Raw genomic sequence first — 20842 nt, 5'->3', positions numbered from 1 at the left:
AAGAAAATATTTGCAACATATATTATAAATATAATATCCCTAATATACCCCTAATATATAAAGAGCTTGTTACCAATGAGGGACACATGACCAAAACACAGTAGAAAAAAGGGAAAAAGAACTGAATAGGAAGATATCAAGAATAACCTTTGAACATAAGAATAAAATGTTCAAACTCAGTTATCATTAGAAGACGCAAATTAAAACAACACTGAGGTATTACTTCTCATCTATCAATCTGCCAAAAATTTTTCAGTATTACAACACATGGTGTTGGTAAGGTTGTGAAGAAACAGCTATTCTCATACATTTCTGGAGGAATATAAGACAGTGTGACCCTTCTGGAGGAATGTTTGGCAATAGCTAATGAAATTACATGTGCACCCATCTTTTCAGCAAACAACCCCTATCTACCTATACTACAACCTATACCTACAAACGAGTAATTGCAAAATACTAGAAACCAACTAAATGCTCATACACAGAAGAGTGGTTGAATCAACAATGGTACCTCCACATAATGGAGTACTGTGCAGCTATAAAGAAGTATGAGGACAATTTCAATGAACTGATTTGGAGTGATCTGGATATACTGTTAAGTGAAAAAATAGCTACTTTCACATATACTACACCTCATGTAAGAAAGAAGGGGATTCAGAAAATACACATGTATCTGCTTATTTGGGCATAAGAAATCTAGGACTAAGACAAAAAAATCTGAAGTGGGAGCACTTGAGTAGCTCAGTCAGTTAAGTGACCAACTCTTGATTTTGGTTCATGTTGGGAACTCAGGGTTATGGAATTAAGCCCTTTGTCATGTTCCACAGTGGGCATGGAGCCTGCTTGGGATTCTCTCTCTTCCTCTACCCTTCCCTCTCTGCCCGGCACACACTCTCTCTAAAAAAGAAAAAAAAAAAAAACTAAAGAGATTGACTATAAACAAGAAGTAGGTGGGAAAAGAATGGAAACTTGGTTATAGGTATGAAGAGGGAGTAATACTTCTTTGAGTATATCTTTTTATACACCTTTGGCTTTAGGACCATAAACAAGTTTCACATACTCAAAAAAATAAACAATTAAAACAACAAGGATTTGGGGGGGAACTCAAAATGGAATAGTAAAAAAAATTTTAATTATATTACAGATTCATAATGTAACCATGGTAAAGGGGGTGGGAAAGAAAAGAACTAACATAAATAATAGAAAAATACTACACTGGATACTGTATGGTTAAAGACAAAAAGAATTATGCACAAAGACTCTATTCTAGTTTGTGAATCTGTTTCTCACTGTAATGTGGGTTAGCAATTCTGAAATTTGTTTATATATACCAGGTTTATATATATACCAGGTTTATGTAAGTCAATTATTATAGATAATGAGAACCTTGTTTCTGACTATCACAGAGAGAAATACAAATAGGGAAAGAGGAAAAAGTAGAATAAAACCTTTGATGCTGAATTGACATCATAGCTATCAGCATGAATTTATGGTGATCTAGAGATAGGTAAGTAGGTAGATGATAAAGAGACAAAGTGTCGTGTGTGGTGGTGGGGGAGATTGTATACATACATACATACATATATACATTTCCTAGAGGGCCCAGAGGCAATGACATCCCAATAGAAATGAGCACACCCAGCTCTCAGACCATGGTTTCTAAATACTATTCTCCAAAAAACCCAGTGTTGTTTTTGTTTGTTTGTTTTGTTTTGTTTTGTTTTGTTTGGAGAAGTGGCTAATTTTAGGGCTAAGGCAGGAAAAACGCAAGATGGGCCTGAACTATATTGTAGTTACTAGAAAATAAGGCAGTGTTTGAGAAACACGGGCACAGGTTGAAGGGACATAGAAGACAACCTGAAGTAGCTCCCAATGGCCAAAGCTGTACAAATCTGAGTAACAAAATAAAACTGATAGTCTTGGGTTATAAATCATAGAATAAAATAAACAGCTCTGAGTCCATATTGATATAAATAAATAAAATGGAGAGAAGAGAGAACTCTTCCTTATGCAATTCCAATTTAGAAATGTAGAGGGAATACGGGAAAAAGAAAATTATCATTAGGCAAACATCACAGTAATAACTGTTGTAGGCAAAATCCACCAACGGGTGCTAAAACCAGCAGGTGAAAACTGGAGGAGAAATAGGATATTGGCAAATGCCCCCCAATACCTGCTATTTACAAAGAAAACAGTAACTTTGCAGTGGAGAAACTCAGCATATATTACATTCATCTTCAAACAAAAATTATAAATGGTGAAAACATTCAGCTTTTAAACAACAATTAAGTGGACTGTGGGAACAGTAAAATCATCTTATTTTGGTTCCAGGTTTTATCGGTAATACAGCTAAGGATGTAATTGCTTATTTAATAGAGTTACATTGTCAAGTTTCGTCTACTAGAATGCTTGGTTATTCAAAACACTCCTGAACTGTAAGAGTCTCAGAAAGATGTCTTATCTGAGCAACGTGAACTGTGGAAGAAATCAAAACCAATTTTTAAAAGACCACTGCCCGCCTAACAATACACTTCCCCACTAAAGTGGGACAATGCCCAAAAGGAGCAGCTTCAACTTCAGGAAGGTGAAAGCACATTATGTAGACTGCTCATCTTTGCATCATCTAGGATTTGTAGGATTATCTGTTTAATATTGTTTGAGAGACTAGGTCTTAAAACAATCCTAAATATTGTGTAAGAACATAGCTTCTACAACATGAAAAAGAAATGCAGGACTTAATCCATAATTGGTCAATTATTAGCTTCTTTTACAGATTGTGTTTTCTAAGAAAACACTTCAATATATGCAGCTATTTTCTTAAGTTGAAAAGACACCGAAAGTTTAAAACAGCATAGCCAATAATATCGACATTTTTCTGAGCACACTGAAATACTGTATGCAAAAATATTAATTATCAATAAGCAATATGTTATGATGCCAATACCTGTTTTAAAAAAGTAAAACCAGCCATGCTTCTGGCATAAAAAAATCACGAGTTAAATCAGGAGTTTTCCATGCATGTAGAATGTTATGGAAACCTATTTCACACTATATTTTAAATTTGAGAATATTTTTACTATCTCTGATCTTAGGGGGTAGGGAGCGAAGTCCAGGGCATCATGTAGTGTATGTTATGTGTTTATGTATTCTATTTATGTAGAAGAAAACAGAATGACTTTATATTGAATCCTTAGCTTGAAATGTTCATGGAATTGGCTGCACTTCGTGTTCACTTTTTGTTACGTGTTTCTAATATTCTCAGTTCTCTATTATCTAAGCTTCCTTCCTTTGAGTAAATATCTAAGCTGTTAGAGGAATTGCATGAAGGAGAAGGGTGATGGAAAACAAATTTGTAACCTGAAGGAGCCAGAGTCAGATGATAGAGCAATTTGCATGTCAGTTTAATGGGAAGCCACTGACGGTTCTAAGGCAGGCTGTAAAGGATGTGGCCATGCTTCAGAATCGTCTGGGAGCCCTATCAGAATGAACTGGAGAAGGAAGAAGCCACTTACGATATTATTGTGATTACAGAGGAGTTAACGAGGGAAGTGGCTATGAGACCAGAGAATATGAGGTGATTATATGAGAATTATCAAAGAAAGGGAATTGACAAGACTTGGTAACTGACTGAATGTGAAGGTGCAGGGGAGGAAGTAGTCTAAAATAATGCTGACCTCTCAAGCCCAGAAACTAGACAGGCCCATAAACAGAAATCAATTAATATAAGAATAGGTGCAGGTTCGGGGAAATAGAAATGAAATATAGGTGGGTTTTAATGAGCAAATGAAAAATCTGTTATATCTAGATCCAGGAGGCACTCGGAAATTAGGGACTTGGGTTTAAGGTAGAAGCCTAAATTCTCTTTAAAGAGAAAGGGTAATTCCTTTTACTTACTCATGCTGAATATCTGTGTCTTTCCTGAATCCAGACCAGGAAAGAACATGACTCTGGATAGAATGGAGTGCATATAAGTACATAATATATTTAAACACACAAAAGGAAAAACCCATATAGCTGTGCTAAGCCTCGATAGCTTACGAAGTATGGCCTCTAGAGAAAATAACTAAAGTTAGAATTTTAATATTACTTTACCATGGGATACGATGATGATATCCCCAGTGATGAATCATTGTTCTTATGAATGATTAACACACACTTGATCACAGGCAGATCTTGGTTTGTAATAGTCTCAAATATCATTGCTGAAAAAACAACTGTAAAACAAAATAAAGACAACAATGTTGATACATGCACACCTTTAAAAGAAAATACGCATTCATTTCACAACAGAAGAACAAAACAAAATGTAATCAGGCAAAGGAGGCCAAAAGGAAAGTATGTATGACATATGATTTCATAAAAGGCAAGTCTTATTATAAATCAGGAACAGAGGTACTTAGAGCAGTCCTTTCCAGTGTGCTACTGAGCATTTTGAAATATTGAGGAATGAGGAATGATTATTGGCACACAAACAATTTTTCCTTCTTCATGGATGTTTGTGAAATCTTTTCTTTGTGCACTTAAATTTTTAGAATTATGTGCCTTATGGAGAGTCTGTTTTCATCCATTGTGCTAGACACTCAGTGGGCTTTTTCAATCCAGAAACTCACCTCTCAGCAAAAGTTTTCTTGAATTATTTCTTTGATTCTTTCTCTCTCCTTCATTTTCTGTTCTCCTATCATTTGGATGTTTTTCCAAAATGACTGATGATCTTTGACAGTATGCTCATATATAAGAATGAAGTCCAAAGTGGTCATTGTAAGCTCTGTGGGCATGGTTTGACCTGCTGCCCCATTCTCTCTGTGTGGTTATCTTTAGTTTTTTTTCATGGGCTAATCAGATCTCCCAAAGAAGAGTTCTCACTCATGTTGGCTACATAGGTTGTGGGAGTTGCTGCTGGCAATTTATACTTTTTTTGGGGGGGGGGGGGCGGGAGGTTCTACAATGGAAATCAGGTTGCTTTTCAGCCTTTTCATCCTGCATCTTTTGATTCTACTTTCTTCATGTGTTTTAAATCTCTCTAAATTTTATTTTCTGCCTCTCCAGTGTCATTGTCCTTGTAAGTTTATGTCTTTAATAAATTTTTGTCATTTGAGTGGATTCTTGGTGGAAGGTAAATGAATGTGTTCAACCATCTTTGTACCATGTCATCTGATTAAAATCTCAGTATTGTAGCTATGAGAACTGCATATTAAGATACATTCACTGGTTTGTTTTCATCTATCTTTATTATTTTATTCTTTATTAAAGAAGTCATATTATACCAATACAAGTAGAACTGTAGAAGGAAATTCACCCTAAATCATGACATCCTGACAAATAAACCATTTTCATTTCCCTAGAACCTTTCCCATCCATAGACATCATTTTTAACTAATTGCATTAATAGAGTAGAAATCATTTTGCACTCTGATTTTGAAAATAATATATCATAAGCATTTCTTATGATACTAGATGCAATTGATTTGCTTTCCTTTGGTGGCACTAACAATAATGACCTAATCATTCTCTTGCTGTTATACATTCTGCGGTTTTGTGTTTTTTTGCCCTCTGCCATTTAAAATACTTCACCAAGGGACACCTAGGTGGCTTAGTCGGTTAAGCATCGAACTGCTGATTTCAGCTCAGATCCTGATCTCAGGATTGTGAGACTGAGCCCTGCATCAAGCTCTGAGCTTAGTAGTAGTCTGCTTCAGATTCTCTCCCTCCCTCTCTCCACCTACTCCTTCCCCTGCTCATATGCACATGCACTCTCTCTCTTAAACAAATCTTTGAAAAAAATGAAATAAAATAAAATACTTCACTAAGATTTTTACTGTTTCTTTTTTATTCTAAGCATTTCACTTTTAAAATATTATTTCTTTAGTATACATTTCTGAAAGTGGAACTAGTGGATTAAAGGATATAAAAATATATAAAGGATATACTTAAATAGTTCTTGATATGCATTGCCATTTGGTTTTCCAAAGGTGCTATACCAATTTACATAGACACAAGTAAGGTGAGAATGTAATTGTTTGACTACAATCTTATCAACATTTAGTCATTATGTGTTTTTTAGTTCTCCTAATATAGCCCCTAGTCTTTTCTTTTCCTTTCTTTTTTATTTTAAGCAATCTCTACACTCAACATGGGGCTCAAACTCATGACCCTGAGATCAAAGAGCTGTATGTTCCTGGGAGTCTTCTTGAGAGTCTCTCTTTCTCTCTCTCTGCCTTCCCCTGACTCGCATGCTTGTGCTCTCTCTCTCTCAAATAAATAAATACACTTTTAAAGGTTTTATTTATTTATTTGAACAGAAAGAGAGACAGCGAGAGAGGGAACACAAACAGGGGGAGTAGGAGAGGGAGAAGCAGGCTTCCTGCAGAGCAGGGAGCCTGATATGGGGCTTGATCCCAGGACCCTGGGAAGGCAACCTGAGCCAAAGGCAGACACTTAACGAGTGAGCCACCCAGGCACCTCTAAATAAATAAGACTTTAAAAAAAGGGGGGGGGATTGCATGGTCTTTCATCTGAGCCAGTCAGGTGCCCCAGCCCCTAGTCTTTTAAGAGAAAAAAAAAAAAAAATCAAATAAGCACAATTGCAAGGATGGGGGATGGGGGGTGGGGGGGCGCAGATCAGAGAGTTTAGGAAACTTCCCTGTCTTATTTCCTAGTGTTCTTTTTTCTCCCTACTCCTTTTTTTCAAATAGTTTTATTCAGCATAATTAATATATAGTAAGCTAAACATAAAGTATATAACTTGATAAGTTTTGACATAAATACAAATCAGTCTATAAAACCATCATCATAATCAAGATAGTGACCTTATTCAGCCCGAAAAGTTTCCACATGCCCCTTGATAATCCCTCCATCTTACTCACCCCACAAACGCATGCCATGCAACTTCTGATTTCCTTTCTGTCACCGTAGATGAGCTTGAATTTTCCAGAAATTTCATATAAATGGAATCACATAGTATGAAATTTCTTTTTTTGTCGGGCTTCTTTTGTTCTGTTTTATTTTTAGATTCATCCCTACTGTAGTACGTATCAATAGTTCACTCCTTTTAACTCACAAGTAGTAGTCTTTTATACAGATATAACACAATATTTTAATTCATTTACCTGTGGATAGAATTTGGATTGTTTCCACTCTTGGCCTCTTACAAAGAAAGCTGCTATGAATATTTGTATAAAAGTCTTAGTTTGGACATATGCTTTTATGTTTCTTGACTAAATACCAAGCATTGGAATACTCATGTCATGGGGAGGTGTCGATGTCTCTTTCTAAGTGCCAAGCTGCTCTCCAAAGAGGTTGTTATAATTTTATATTCTTATTGTCATTGTATGGCATTGTCATGTATGTCATTCCAGTTGTGGAAATCACATCCTCAACCAACACCTGGTATGATGAGAATTTTTAATTTTAGCCATTGTGCTAAGTATATAATAAATCATTGTGCTTTTAAGATCTATTTTCCTAATGATGTTGAGCATCCTTTTGGATGTTTCTATGACTTGCTATATATTCTTTGGCAGTGTGTCTGTTTACATAATTGCCCTCATCAAATCTTTTAAAATTGGGGCACTTATTTTCTTATTATCGAGTTTTGACAGTATTTTCTCCAAGTTTTATTGTGATATTGTCAACATGTACCATTGTATAAGATTAAGGTATACAACACAATGATTTGAAATATGTATACATTACAACATGAATACCATAGTAAGTTTAATTAACATCCATCATCTCACATAGGAATAATTTTTTTCTTGTGCTGAGAAATTTTAATATCTACTCTCCTAGCAACTTTTTGTTTTTAATACAAAATCCTTTTTTTTAAAGATTTTATTTATTAATTTGAGAGAGAGAGACAGAGTGAGAAAGCGTGAGGGGGAGGTCAGAGGGAGAAGCAGACTCCCCATGGAGCTGGGAGCCCGACGCAGGACTCGATCCCAGGACTCCTAGCACCCCTCCTAGCAACTTTTAAATACATAACAGAGTATTGGTAACTATAGTCACCATGCTTTACATTACATCCCTAGAATTTATTTATCTTATAATTGGAGGTTTGTACCTTTTAATGACCTTCAATCATTTCTCCTACCCGCTACCCATGCCTATGGCAACTACCAATCCCTTCTCTCTGTGAGTTTTTTTTAGATTCTACATAAAGGTGAGATCATGCAGTATTTGTCTTACTCTCTCTGACTAACTTCACTGAGCATAGTGCCCTCAAGGTCCATTCATGTTATCAGAAATAGCAGGATTTCTTCCTTTCTTTTTTTATGGTGGAATAGTATTCATAGATAGATAGATTAGATGATTGATAGATAGAGAGATAGATGTATACTTATCTCAATATCAAAAAAAGAAAAGAAAAAGAAATCTGGTTGGAAAATGTGCAACAGACACTTCTCCAAGGAGGGCAGTACACTAATCATTAGAGAAATGAAAATTGAAGCCACAATGAAATATTATCTAACACCTGTTAGAATGGTTGTCATTAAAAGGACAGAAGATGACAAGTGTTGGTGAGGATGTGGACAAAAGAGAAGCCTTGTGCACTATTGGAGGGAATGTAAAATGGTACAGTTACCATGGAAAACAGTACATATAGTAGATCTATCTATCCACGTACCTCACATTTTCTTTACCCATCTATCCATCTATGGACTCTGAAGTTGTTTCCAAATCTTGGCTACTATGAAAAGCGCTGCAATGAACACAGCAGTGCAGATATTTCTTTCAGATAGTGATTCTGCTTCCTTCAGATATGTACCCTGAAGTAGAATTATTGGATCATATAGTAGTTCTATTTTTATTATTTTGGGTAACTTACGTACTGTTTTCCATAGTAGCTATACCACTTTACATTCCTTCTAATAGTGCACAAAGCTTCTCTTTTGTCCACATCCTCACCAACACTTGCCATCTTCTGTCTTTTTAATGACAGCCATTCTAACAGGTGTTAGAAAATATTTCGTTGTGGTTTCAATTTTCATTTCCCTAATGATTAGTGATGCTGCCCTCTCTGGAAAAGTGTCTATTCATTTCTTCTGTGCATTTTCTAACCAAATTTCTTTTTCTTCTCCTCTTTTTCTTTTCTTCTTCTTCTTCTTTTTTTTTTTTTTTTTTTTTGGTTGCTATTGAGTTGCATGAGTTCTTTTCATATTTTGGATATTAATCTCTTATCAGAAACATAATTTATAAATGTTTTCTTCCATTCCATAGGTTACCTTCTCATATTGTTGATGGTTTCTTTTTGCTAAGCAGAAGTTTTAGTTTGATGTAGTCCCATTCATTTATTCTTGCTCTTGTTGCCTTTGCTTTTAGTGTGAAATCTGAAAAATCTAAATTTGCTAAGACTGATGTCAAGATTACCACCCTATGTTTTCTTCTATGAGATTTATGATTTCAGGTTATATGTTCAAGTCTTTAATCCATTTTGAGATTTTTTGTATATGGTATAAAATAATAGTCCAGTTTCATTATTTAGCATGTAGCTGTCTAGTTTTCCCAACATCTTTTACTGAAAAGATTATCCTTCTTGGATTGTATACATTTGGCTCCTTTGTCATAAATTAACCATATGTGTATGAGTTTATTTCTGGGTTCTCTGTTCTGTTCCATTGATCTATGTGTCCACTTTTATGCCAATACTGTACTATTTTGAATACTATTGCTCAGTAATAGTGTTTGAAATCAGAAAGTGTGATGACTTTCACTTTGTTCTTTCTCAAGAGTGCTTTAGTTATTTAGGGTCTTTTGTAGTTCCACACAAATTTTAGGATTTTCTATTTCTGTGAAAAATGCCATTGGAATTTTCATAGAGATTGCACTGAATCTGTAGATGGCTTCAAATAGTAAGGACATTTTAACAATATTAATTTTTCTAATCCATGAGCATGGAAAATCTTTGCATTTATTTGTTTTAGTTAATTTCTTTGATTAATATCTATACTTTTCAGGGTACAGATCTTTTACTTCTTTGGTTATATTTATTTCTAGATATTTTATTCTTTATGATGCAATTGTAAATGGAATTTCTTTCTTAACTTTTTTCCTGATAGTTTGTTGTGAGTGTATAGAACCAAGAACTGAATTTTATATATTGATTTTATATCCTATATCTATTAAGAAATAGAATTTCTTAATTAGTTCTAACACTTTTTCTTTGGAGTCTTCAGGGTTTTATGTATATAATAACATGCCACTTGCTACAGAATTAGTTTTACGTTTTCCTTTCTGATTTGGATGTCTTTTATCTCCTTGTCTTGCCTAATGGCTCTGACAAGAACTTTCAGTACTATGTTGAACAAAAGTGGGAAGAGTAGGCATCCAAGTCTTCATCCCAATGATAGAAGAAAGGATTTTATTTCCAGAATTGCTGTTCTTCTTCTCTTCTATCTGATGAATGGGTAAAGAAGATGTGGTATATATACACAATGGAATACTATGCAGCCATCAAAAGAAATGAAATCTTGCCATTTGCGACAACATGGATGGAACTAGAGCGTATCATGCTTAGCGAAATAAGTCAAGCAGAGAAAGACAACTATCATATGATCTCCCTGATATGAGGAAGTGGTGATGCAACATGGGGGCTTAAGTGGGTAGGAGAAGAATCAATGAAACAAGATGGGATTGGGAGGGAGACAAACCATAAGTGACTCTTAATCTCACAAAACAAACTGACGGTTGCTGGGGGGAGGGGGTTTGGGAGAAGGGGGTTGGGGTTATGGACATTGGGGAGGGTATGTGCTTTGGTGAGTGCTGTGAAGTGTGTAAACCTGGAGATTCACAGACCTGTACCCCTGGGGGTAAAAATATATGTTTATAAAAAATAAAAAATTAAAAAAAAAAAAAGAAGAAAGGATTTTAGCTTTTAATCACTGAGCATGATATTAGCTATGGGCCTGTCACATATGACCTTTATTACATTGAGGTATATTCTGTCTAAACCCACTTTGTGAAAGTTTTTATCATGAATGGATGTTAAATTAAAAAAAAAAAAAAGCTTCTTCTGCATCTATTGAGATGATCATATAGTTTTCCCCTTCATTTTGTTAATGTGGTATATCACATTGTTTGATACTCAGATGTTGAACCATCCAAGCATCACTGGAATAAATCCCACTAGATATGGCATATGATCTTTTTGATGTATTGTTGAATTTGGATTGCCAATATTTTGTTAAGAATTTTTGTATCTATTTTCATCAGGGATACCGATCTGTAATTTTCATATATATGTCTTTGCCTGGTTTGGGTATTAGGGTTATGCTGGCCTCATAAAATGAGTTTGTAAGTGTTTTCTTGTGTTCTTTTTTTGGGGGGAAAAATTTGAGAAAGATTGATACTCAATTTTCCTTAAATATTTGGTAGAATTCACCACTGAAGCTATCTGGTCCTGGATTTTCTTTGCTGGTAGGTTTTTCAGTCCTGATTCAATCTCCTTCCTAGTAATTCTATTCAAATTTTCTGTTTCTTCCTGATTCAGTCTTTGGTAGGTTGTATTTTTTTTTTAGAAGTTTATCCATTTTTGCTAGACTGTCCAATTTGTTGGCATATAAGTCTTCATAGAAAGTAGTCTTATGATCTTTTGTATTTCTGTGAAGTCACTATGACCATAAATTTAAATTCTTAATAGGTAAAAAATTTATCTTTGTGAATCACCAAGGTTTGTTTCTGGAGTTTTATCTCATTCTTTTGTTTGGAACATATTCCTCTTAACTTTTCTTTACTCTCTGTGTTGGTTTCTATGCACTGGAGAAAACAACTACCTCTTCCAATATTTACAGAATGATCTCATGTAGGAGATAAATCTTGTCATTCAGTCCAGGCTAAGACCTTGATTGCCTCTCAAACCTTTGTAATTGTCCAAGACACCTTTTTTGTTCTTACTGGATTTTTTTTTTTAAGATTTTATTTATTTATTTGACAGACAGAGATCACAAGTAGGCAGAGAAGCAGGCAGAGAGAGAGGGGGAAGCAGCCTCCCCGCTGAGCAGAGAGCCTGATGCAATGCAGGGTTTGATCCCAGGACCCTGGGATCATGATCTGAACTGAAGGCAGAGGCTTTAACCCACTGAGCCAGCCAGGGGCCCCTTTCCTGGCTCTTAATTGTAAAGGTATGCCAAAACCTGTGAGTGCCTCAACGGGGAGGATCTCAATCAGCACCTAGATGAAGAGTGATTGGAAGCCAGACTCTCAGGCAGCAGTTTTTCAAGTATGCAAATCGACCTCTTTCAGGAAAAGACAGGAGCTGGAAGTTTCTGTCTGCTCCCTTTGCACAGAGCCCTGGGGGATAGCCACTTAGGAACTGTTTCTTTGTTTGCTACAGTCTTGGGGGATCCTTCAATACAAGCTCTGCTGAACCAGCGCCAGGCAGTTAAGGGGTGAGTCCTCTGGGCCGCACCCACAAAATCCAGGGCTCCAAACATGTGCACATGTTCCTTTCAGGAAGATACTAACAGGAAAAAGTGGAGATGGTGCTTGCCTCCCCAGTTTTGTCAGGATCACAGTCAGTTCCTAAATGTATGTTAAACTGGAAGCCTAGCCCTCAGGCTGCAAACACATCTCTTTAAGAGATATGCATTTGGGTTGTTGCTTCTGCACTAAGCCCTAGGGGTATGACCACAGAGAGTCCTCCCAGGCCCAAAGAACTGTTTCTTTGTTTGCTCCAATCTGGCTGGTCTCATAGATGCAAGCCCCCCATAGGTTTTCAGAGCCATGTGTTTTGGGAGTCTGTCCCTCATAAGTCTTAATGATAGGAATGCTAGATGTTGGGTCCAAACCCTTCATTCGTTAGGGAGAAGCTGAGAGTTGTGAGTTCCTTCTGGTTTATATATTGCTGTGTTGGGTATTGGGTTCTCGTGAGATTGACATGTGTCTCTGCCTTTTCCACCCATTTTAGTGTGGGTTCTTTCCTCATTTTGTGTGATGTGTGAGAGTCACTCAGCTAGTTTCTGGATTCCTTTCAGAGAAATTGTTCCATGTGTAGCTGTAGATTTGGTGAGTCCATGGGAGAAAGTGAGTTTAGGAATCTTTTATATGGCCATCTTCAAGTTTTGAAACTTCTTTTTAAAAAATATATTCTGGATACAAGTCCTTATAGAATATGTAATTGACAAATATTTTCTGCCAATCTGTGGCTTGTCTTTTGTAGACTTGAAATTCTTCATCTTAAAGATGTTCAATTTATCATTTCTTCTGTTATGGACCATGCTTTTGGTTTTGTATCCAAAAAATCTTTGCTCTATGTAAGGTTGTAAAGGTTTTCTCCTAGTTTCATAGTTTCAGGTTTTAAATGTACATTTTAGTTTCATATTTAGGTCTATGATCCATTCTGTGTAGACTTTTTAAATGGTATGACTATGGATCAAAACTTTTCATATAATTATATTTACATGGGAATATTCAATTGTTATAGTACCATTCATTGAAAGATTTTGATTTCTCCACTGAATTACCTCTATACCTTCATCAAAAATGATTTTGATGACTGCATATTCTAATTTCTGAAGTCCTTATACTTTTCCATTGATCTATTTGTCTATCTGGATCTGATTCCACATTGTATAGATTATTGCTTTATAATAAGCCTTGAAATCAAGATGGTAAGTTTTCCAATTTTGTTCTTTTCCAAGTTGTTTTGGGTATTGTAGGTCTCTTTCATTTTCTTTTTTTTTTTTTTTTTTTTTTTTTTAGGTTTTATTTATTTATTTGACAGACAGAGATCACAAGTAGGCAGAGAGGCAGACAGAGAGAGAGAGAAGAGGAAGCAGGCTCCCTGCAGAGCAGACAGCCCGATGTGGGGCTCGATCCCAGAACCCTGGGATCATGACCTGAGCTGAAGGCAGAGGCTTTAACCCACTAAGCCACCCAGGCTCCCCTAGGTCTCTTTCATTTTCATATTAAGTTTAGAATCAGCCTGTCAAAATCTGCAAAAAGGTCTGCGGGGATTTTGATAGAAATTATATTGAATCACTGGGACAACTGAGTAAAACTGACATTTTAACAATACTGAGTCTTACATATATATGGTACATCTCTATTTAGATCTCCTTTAATTTCTCTTAGAAATTTTTTATAGTTTATAGTTTTCAATGTGCTGATCTTACCTTTATCCATATTTCATCTTTCTGGACATTTTTTCTTCAAATTCTGATTCTTAGTTATAGAAACAAAACTGAAATTCTACACTAATCTTCTGTCCTACAAACTTATAGAACTTACTTATTAGTTGTAGTTACTTCTTTGTAAGTTCCATAGGATTTTATACATAGATGATCACTTTGTTTGCAAATAAAGATAATTTTACTTCTTCTTTTCCAATCTGGGTGTTTTTATTTTTCTTGCCTTAGTATACTGGTTAGAATCTCCAATACAGTGTTGAAGAGAAGTAGTGAGAATAGTCACCCTTGCCTTATTTCTGATCTTAGTAGAAAACATTCAGCCACTTAATATTAAAAGTATGATGTTTGCTAAAGGTTTTATACAGATGCTATTACTTAATTGGAGGAGGACCACTTCTATTCCTAAGTTGTTGGGAAATTTTATTAGGAATGTATGTTATATTTGGTCAAATGTATTTTTTGTATCTATTGAGATAATTATGTAGTTTGTTTTTGTTTTTCTAGTGGCTTTTCTTTTTTATTCTGTGAATACGGTGAACTACATTGATTCATTTGCAAATGTTAACCAACCTTGCCTTCCTGCAATAAACCAGGTGAAAATGATGTGTTATCTTTTTTATATATGATAGAATTCAACTTGTTAAAGGATTGCTAGGAATTTTTGCATTTATATTCGTGGTAATTATTGGTCTGTAGGTTTATTTTTGTTTTTCCTTCTAATATCTTTGGTTTTGGTATCAGAGTAAAGCTGGGCTCATAGAATGAGGTGAGAAACATTATCTTCTCTAAAATTTTCTTAAAAAGTTTGTACAGATTTGGTATTATTTCCTCTTTAAATATTTGGTGAATTCTGCCCCAGTAGTTTTCATTATGGGAATATTTTTAACTACAAATCCAGCGTCTTTAACAGGTATAGCATTGTTTAGGTTATCGATTTTCCTTGAATGAACTTAGTAGTATATCTTTCGAGGATTATTTTTCCTTTAAATGGAGGTTGTCAAACTATAGGCATTAAGTTGTTAATATTTCCATATTATCCTTTTAGTATCTATAGATTCTGTAGTGATGTTGTCTCTGTTATTCCTGATTTTGGAAATTTGTGTCTTCTCTCTTTTTCCTGATAATTTGGTTAGAAGTCTAGCAATATTACTGAGCTTTTATTGATCTTGGTTGCACTGATCTCCTTTTTTTCCTATTTTAATGACTTTTTCACTTTCATCATGTTTGTTTCTTTTCTTTTGTTTATGTGGGTTTTAAATTGTTAATTTCCCTCCTTTTGCTTATGCTTGAAATCCAGTTCATTAGTTTGAATTTGTAGTGTTATAATTTAAGGCTATTAACCATTTAATAATTAACAATTTAGTGCTATAAATTTCCTCTTAAGTACCGCTTTAGGAACATCCCACAAATTCCAATATATTGCATTTCACTTTTACTCAGTTCAGTATATATTCTCAACTATCTCTTGGTTACTTCTTTGATCCACAGATTATTTAGAAATGTGTTCTTTGGTTTCCAAATATTTGAGGACTTCCCATATATTTTTCTGCTAGCAATTTCTAATTTAATTACAGTGAAGTCACAGTATATATTTTGTATGTCTTTAATCCTTTAAAATTTACTGAAGCTCATCTGATGGTCCAGAATATAGCCTAGCTTGGTAAGTATATTGTGTGTGCTTGAAAAGTGGAATATTTTGAGTGGGATATTCTATAAATGTAAATTAGATTAAGTTGGTTGACATTGTTTTAAGTCTTCTGTAAATTATTCATATCTTTTTTTCTATCAGTTATTTCCATAACCGGAAAGAGTGCTGAACTCTGAATATAATTGTGGATTTGTCCATTTCTCTTGGCAGTTCAATCAAATTTTGATCCATGCATTTTCAAACTCTGGTATTAGATGCATAAATATTTATGATTTTTATGTCCTTTTGATGATCCAAGTCCTATAGCATTATGACATGACTTTCTGCTCCTACCAATATTCTTTGCTCTAAAATATACTTTGTTATTTATCTTCTCCAGCTTTTGATTAGTGTTGGCATGGGATTTTTTCTTCTACATCCTTTCAGTTTTAATATTTTTGTGTCTTCCTATCGAAGGTCAGCTTTATTTATGTATCATATAGTTGGGACTTGCTTTTTTTTTTTTTAAACCAAGTCTCACAACCTCTGCTTTTCATTTCTGATGTGTAGATTATTTAAATTTAATGAAATTATTGATATGCTTAGGTTTAAATCAATCATGTTGTTTTTTATTTGATCCATCTGTTCTTTTTCCCCCCTTTCCTCTTTTTCTGCCTCCTTTGGGAGTAAGTGAGAATATTTTATGATTCTACTCAATCTCATTTCTTGGATTATTAACCATAATTTTGCTTATTTTAGCACTTGCTTTAAGGTTTATAGTAATCATCTTTATCTTAATGCAGTCCTTTAAGTACTGCTATATCACCTCATATAAAATATAAGGATCTTACAACAGTATATTTCAATTTCACCCCTCCCAGGTTTTGTGTTATTGCTCTCATACATTGCATTTCGACATAAATTATACACCCAACAAGTTATTGTTATTATTATGCCTTAAAGAGTCAATTATCTTTCAAAGGAGTTTAGACAATAAAAAAAGTCTTCTATTTTACTCACTTTCAGAGGTCAAATATACATGTTATTGGAAAGAATAGGGGAAAGGAGGTCAGAAAAAATAGTTGATGAAGTAATGGAGAAAATGCCCAAATCTGATGTAAATTATAAACCCACAGATCTAAGAAGCCCAACAAAACCCAAACACATGACTCAGGGAAAAAAAAAAACAAACCTACAAAAGTGCATTATAATCAAATTGTTTAAAGCCAATGATAGAGAGAAACATCCAGGAAAAAAAGCATCCAGGAAAAAAAGGTACATTCTGACAGCAGACTTACACATCTATTTGACCAAATGCAGTTCTCAATGATTCTTTGTTCATTTTATTTTGTCTTTTCTGTTCATTTTGGATTGTTTCTATTGCTGTCTTCAAGTTCACTAATCTTTTCTTCCGCAGTCAATCTGCTGTCAACTCCTTCTAGTTAATTGCAATTTTCGTCTTGGGAAGTTCAATTTATGTGATTTTTTTTATATTTACTGTGTCCCTGCTTAACATGTATAATCTTTCCTCTAGTTTCAGAACTATGTAGAACTAGTTTAATGCTCTTGTCTACTAATTTTATATTCTATGTCATTTCTGGGTCCCTTTTGTGTGGCTGATTTTTCTCTGTGGGTTGAATTTTTAATCCTTTGTTTGTCTATTAGTTTGTAAGTGGAAACCAGGAATTGTAACTTTTACCTCATATCAGATGTTTCTGTATTTGTTTACATATTTTTGAACATTTCTATGGGATCAAGTTAAGTTCATGAAACACTTTTCCTTTCAGGTCTTCCTTTAAACTCAGTTAGGTAGGACCAGAGCAGTGTTTATTCTAGCTAATTTTTTCCATGAGTGGATGTCATCAAAATTAATAACTTCTGCTCCCCAAAGGAAGTGCTCTTAAAAAAATGAAAACTGAAGCCATAGATTGGAAAAAAAAATCTTCAAAACAAACAACCTGATTAAAAACAGGCAAAATATCTTAGGAAACACTTCACCAAACATAATATAGGGTGACAATTAAACACACAGAAATATGACCAACATCATTAGTCACTAGGTAAATGCAAATTAAAACCACCATGACATATTGCTACACACCTAGGAGAAGGGTTAAAAAACAAAGACAAAAAACTGACCATACCAAGTGAAGACAATGATGTTGAACAACTGCAACTCTTGTACACTGTCAGTAAGAATGGAAATTGGTAGAAGTACTTTGAAAAACTGGCAGTTTCTCATAAAGTTGTATATTCATCGAGCATACATTCCAGCAATACACTGCCACTTTTCAGTGTTTACCCAAGAGAAATTAAAACCTAAGCTCACACCAAAACTTATATTCAACTATTTATAGCAGCCTTAATGATACCTGCCAGAAACTAGAAGCAAACAAATGAACTTCATCTCGTCAATGGATAAACCAACCGTGGCACATTCAACAATGAAATATTATTCAGCAATAGAATGGGAAAAAAGTACTGTTAAAAAAAAAAAAAGAAAAGAAAAAGCACCAGAGGCCCAAAACAGAGTTATTCATGCTATGGCCAAGTCACCAAACCAGGGCTTACTACCTAACCTAATGGCAATTTCAACCTTCCCTAGAATACAGTCTTAACTAACCAGTCAGAAATTTTCTGGTGAGCTTCCGCGAGTTCATCTGTCACAAGGGCCCTCTCCATCCCCCAAAGAAAGACAAAGTAATCCACCTAACAAGACACCCTGTCTATCTCCCTAAAGGAAGGTTACCTTGTCAGAAGCAATCTTTTCTTTTGCTAAAGGTCCCAGCCCATGTCTGTCTATAAAACCCTTCTGTTTTGTACAGAGCTCCCCTCTACTTGCTAGATGGGAACTGTCCAGTTCATGAAGCACTTAATAAAGGTAAATAGATCTTCAAAGGTACTTGATGGACTTTTGGCTTTTGAGTACTGATATGCATAACATTGATAAATCTCAAAGAATTAGGCTGTGGGAAAGAAACAGACTCAAAAGTCTAGGTATTACAAAACTTCATTTACATGACATTCTGGAAAAGGAAAAATTATAGGGACAGAAAAGAAATTATTGGTCACCAGAGGTTGGAGGTGGGTATTGGGGTTGATTAACTATAAAGAAGAATAAAAGAAGCTTTGTGGGGAATGGAAATGTTCTATATCTTAATAGTAGTGCTAGTTATATGATGATAGGTGTTGGTTAAGCTCAGGGAACCATACACTAAAAAGGGTAAAATTTGCACTAGGAAAATCATATTTTAATAGACTCGACTTTTTAAAAAGCCAAAGGAAGAATTTGCCACCACTGAGATTAAGGTTCTTTGTTAGAGAATCCGTTCGCAGCCCCTGGTAGCACTTCCCAGAGTCCAGTTCCAAACACAGTTTAAGCAATGAGGACAACTTTGGAATTGGAAAAGTGGTGTGCTTTAAAGAGACAGGGCTGGGGTGGGGGTAAGTGGAAAAAAAATGTAGCACCAATCAAAAATAAAATTTCAGGTACAACTAAAATCTCCTCCACTGAAAGGGTGATGGATTTAGACATTATAAAACAAATCAGAGCATATCAGCTCACCTCGTTTTCAGGTTCTCCAAGATGAGTCTCCCAGGAAACACAGAGCTGGCGAAGACTTAAAAGGTTTGAGTTCCCAGCCCCTCTCCTGAGAGTTACCCACTTGGATGACTGAATTTCAGCAAGTTCTTTAACCTTTCTGGACCCCATTTCCCTCACCTGGTAAAAGAGGGCAGTAGATGGGACTGGTGTGGTATAATAAATATATATGACCAGTCCTGGTTCCTGGCACAAAGCTCCTAAAACCCTTGAAATTCCCCGAGTGACACGAGTGTCTTATAATCCATAGTGGGCCCCTTTTGAGAACACTGGAGTTGAAGCTAATGAGGTCACTTTGGGTGGGGTCCCTAGATGGCCTCAGAATGGGGCTAATAGCCAGAAAGACCAAGTAATCAGAGGGTGGGAGCATTCAGCCCTTTCTACTAACCTCTGGGAAGAAGAGGAGCTACTGATTAAACTCCATAAATATTCCTGGACTGGAAGTTTGATGAGCTTCCTGGCTGGAGAGCATATGGATCTGCCGGAGAGGGGCTTCATGGAGAGAATGTGGAAGCCCAGGCCCCTTCCCACACACCTTGCTCTATGCCTGGCTTCTTTCTGGCTGCTCCTGAGTTAGATCCTTTTTTTTTTTTAAAGATTTTATTTATTTATTTATTTGACAGAGAGAGAGATTACAAGTAGGCAGAGAGACAGACAGAGAGAGAGGAAGGGAAGCAGGCTCCCATGCTGAGCAGAGAGCCCGATGTGGGACTCGATCCCAGGACCCTGAGATCATGACCTGAGCCTAAGGCAGCAGCTTAACCCACTGAGCCACCCAGGTGCCCCTAGATCCCTTTTTCTTAATAAATTAGTAATCTATAAATAAAATGCTTTTCTAAGTTCTGTGAGCTACTGTTGCAAATTCATCAAACCCCGGGTAGGGTGTGGGGTGTCATGAAAACCGTGGCAAGAGGGACGATCTGAACCCCTAACCTGTGGGATCTGAGGCTGTCTCCTGGTAGATAGTGTCAGAATTGAGTGACATTATAGGACATCAGCTGGCGTCTGAGAGTTGCTTGGTGTGGGAAACACCCACTGCAAGACACACACACACACACACACACACACACACACACACACATACATTTTGGTGGCCAGAAATGTTCAGTGCTGTTACTGGAGAGGAAGAAACATACAGGAGTGCTTTCCCTCACAACTGAGTAGCTCTAAGGTCTCGTCCCCTCTACTCATTTTATGCTCTTTTTTCCTGAAAATTCTCATGATTTTAACTGTCATCTGTTTGCTCATGAGTTTTGAAATCATACCCCCAGTGTGTATCACTACATATCCGGGAGTCCCAGGAACCTTCAATTCAGACTGAACTTTTTTTTCCCCTCCTAAATTTACTCTCTCCTTTTTCTTCTCTCTCAGTTAGTGGCAACAGGGCTACTGTTTTCGAAGCCAGAAACCCAGAAGCCATCTTTGACTCCTCCACATCCCTCATTTCCCATCAGCCAGGCCATTGCCAAGCCTTGATATTTTAACCTCTTG

The 20842-nt window shown here is 35.8% G+C and overlaps 1 protein-coding gene across 2 annotated transcripts in view; it reads right to left on the bottom strand.

Moving 5' to 3' along the window:
* The window catches only part of FLT3 (fms related receptor tyrosine kinase 3), a 119748-nt gene that overhangs the window by 48989 nt on the left and 49917 nt on the right, over positions 1-20842 (bottom strand). For both annotated transcript variants that reach the window (XM_032314382.1, XM_032314381.1), the window contains one exon: positions 4093-4214. In XM_032314382.1, coding sequence (XP_032170273.1) covers positions 4093-4200 — 108 coding nt within the window. In that variant the 5' untranslated portion in view covers positions 4201-4214. The remainder of the gene's footprint in view (positions 1-4092; positions 4215-20842) is intronic.

Source organism: Mustela erminea, chromosome 15, assembly GCF_009829155.1.
Source record: "Mustela erminea isolate mMusErm1 chromosome 15, mMusErm1.Pri, whole genome shotgun sequence".
In the NCBI taxonomy this organism is placed as follows: domain Eukaryota; kingdom Metazoa; phylum Chordata; class Mammalia; order Carnivora; family Mustelidae; genus Mustela; species Mustela erminea.
This window is presented reverse-complemented; position numbering and strand designations above follow the sequence as displayed.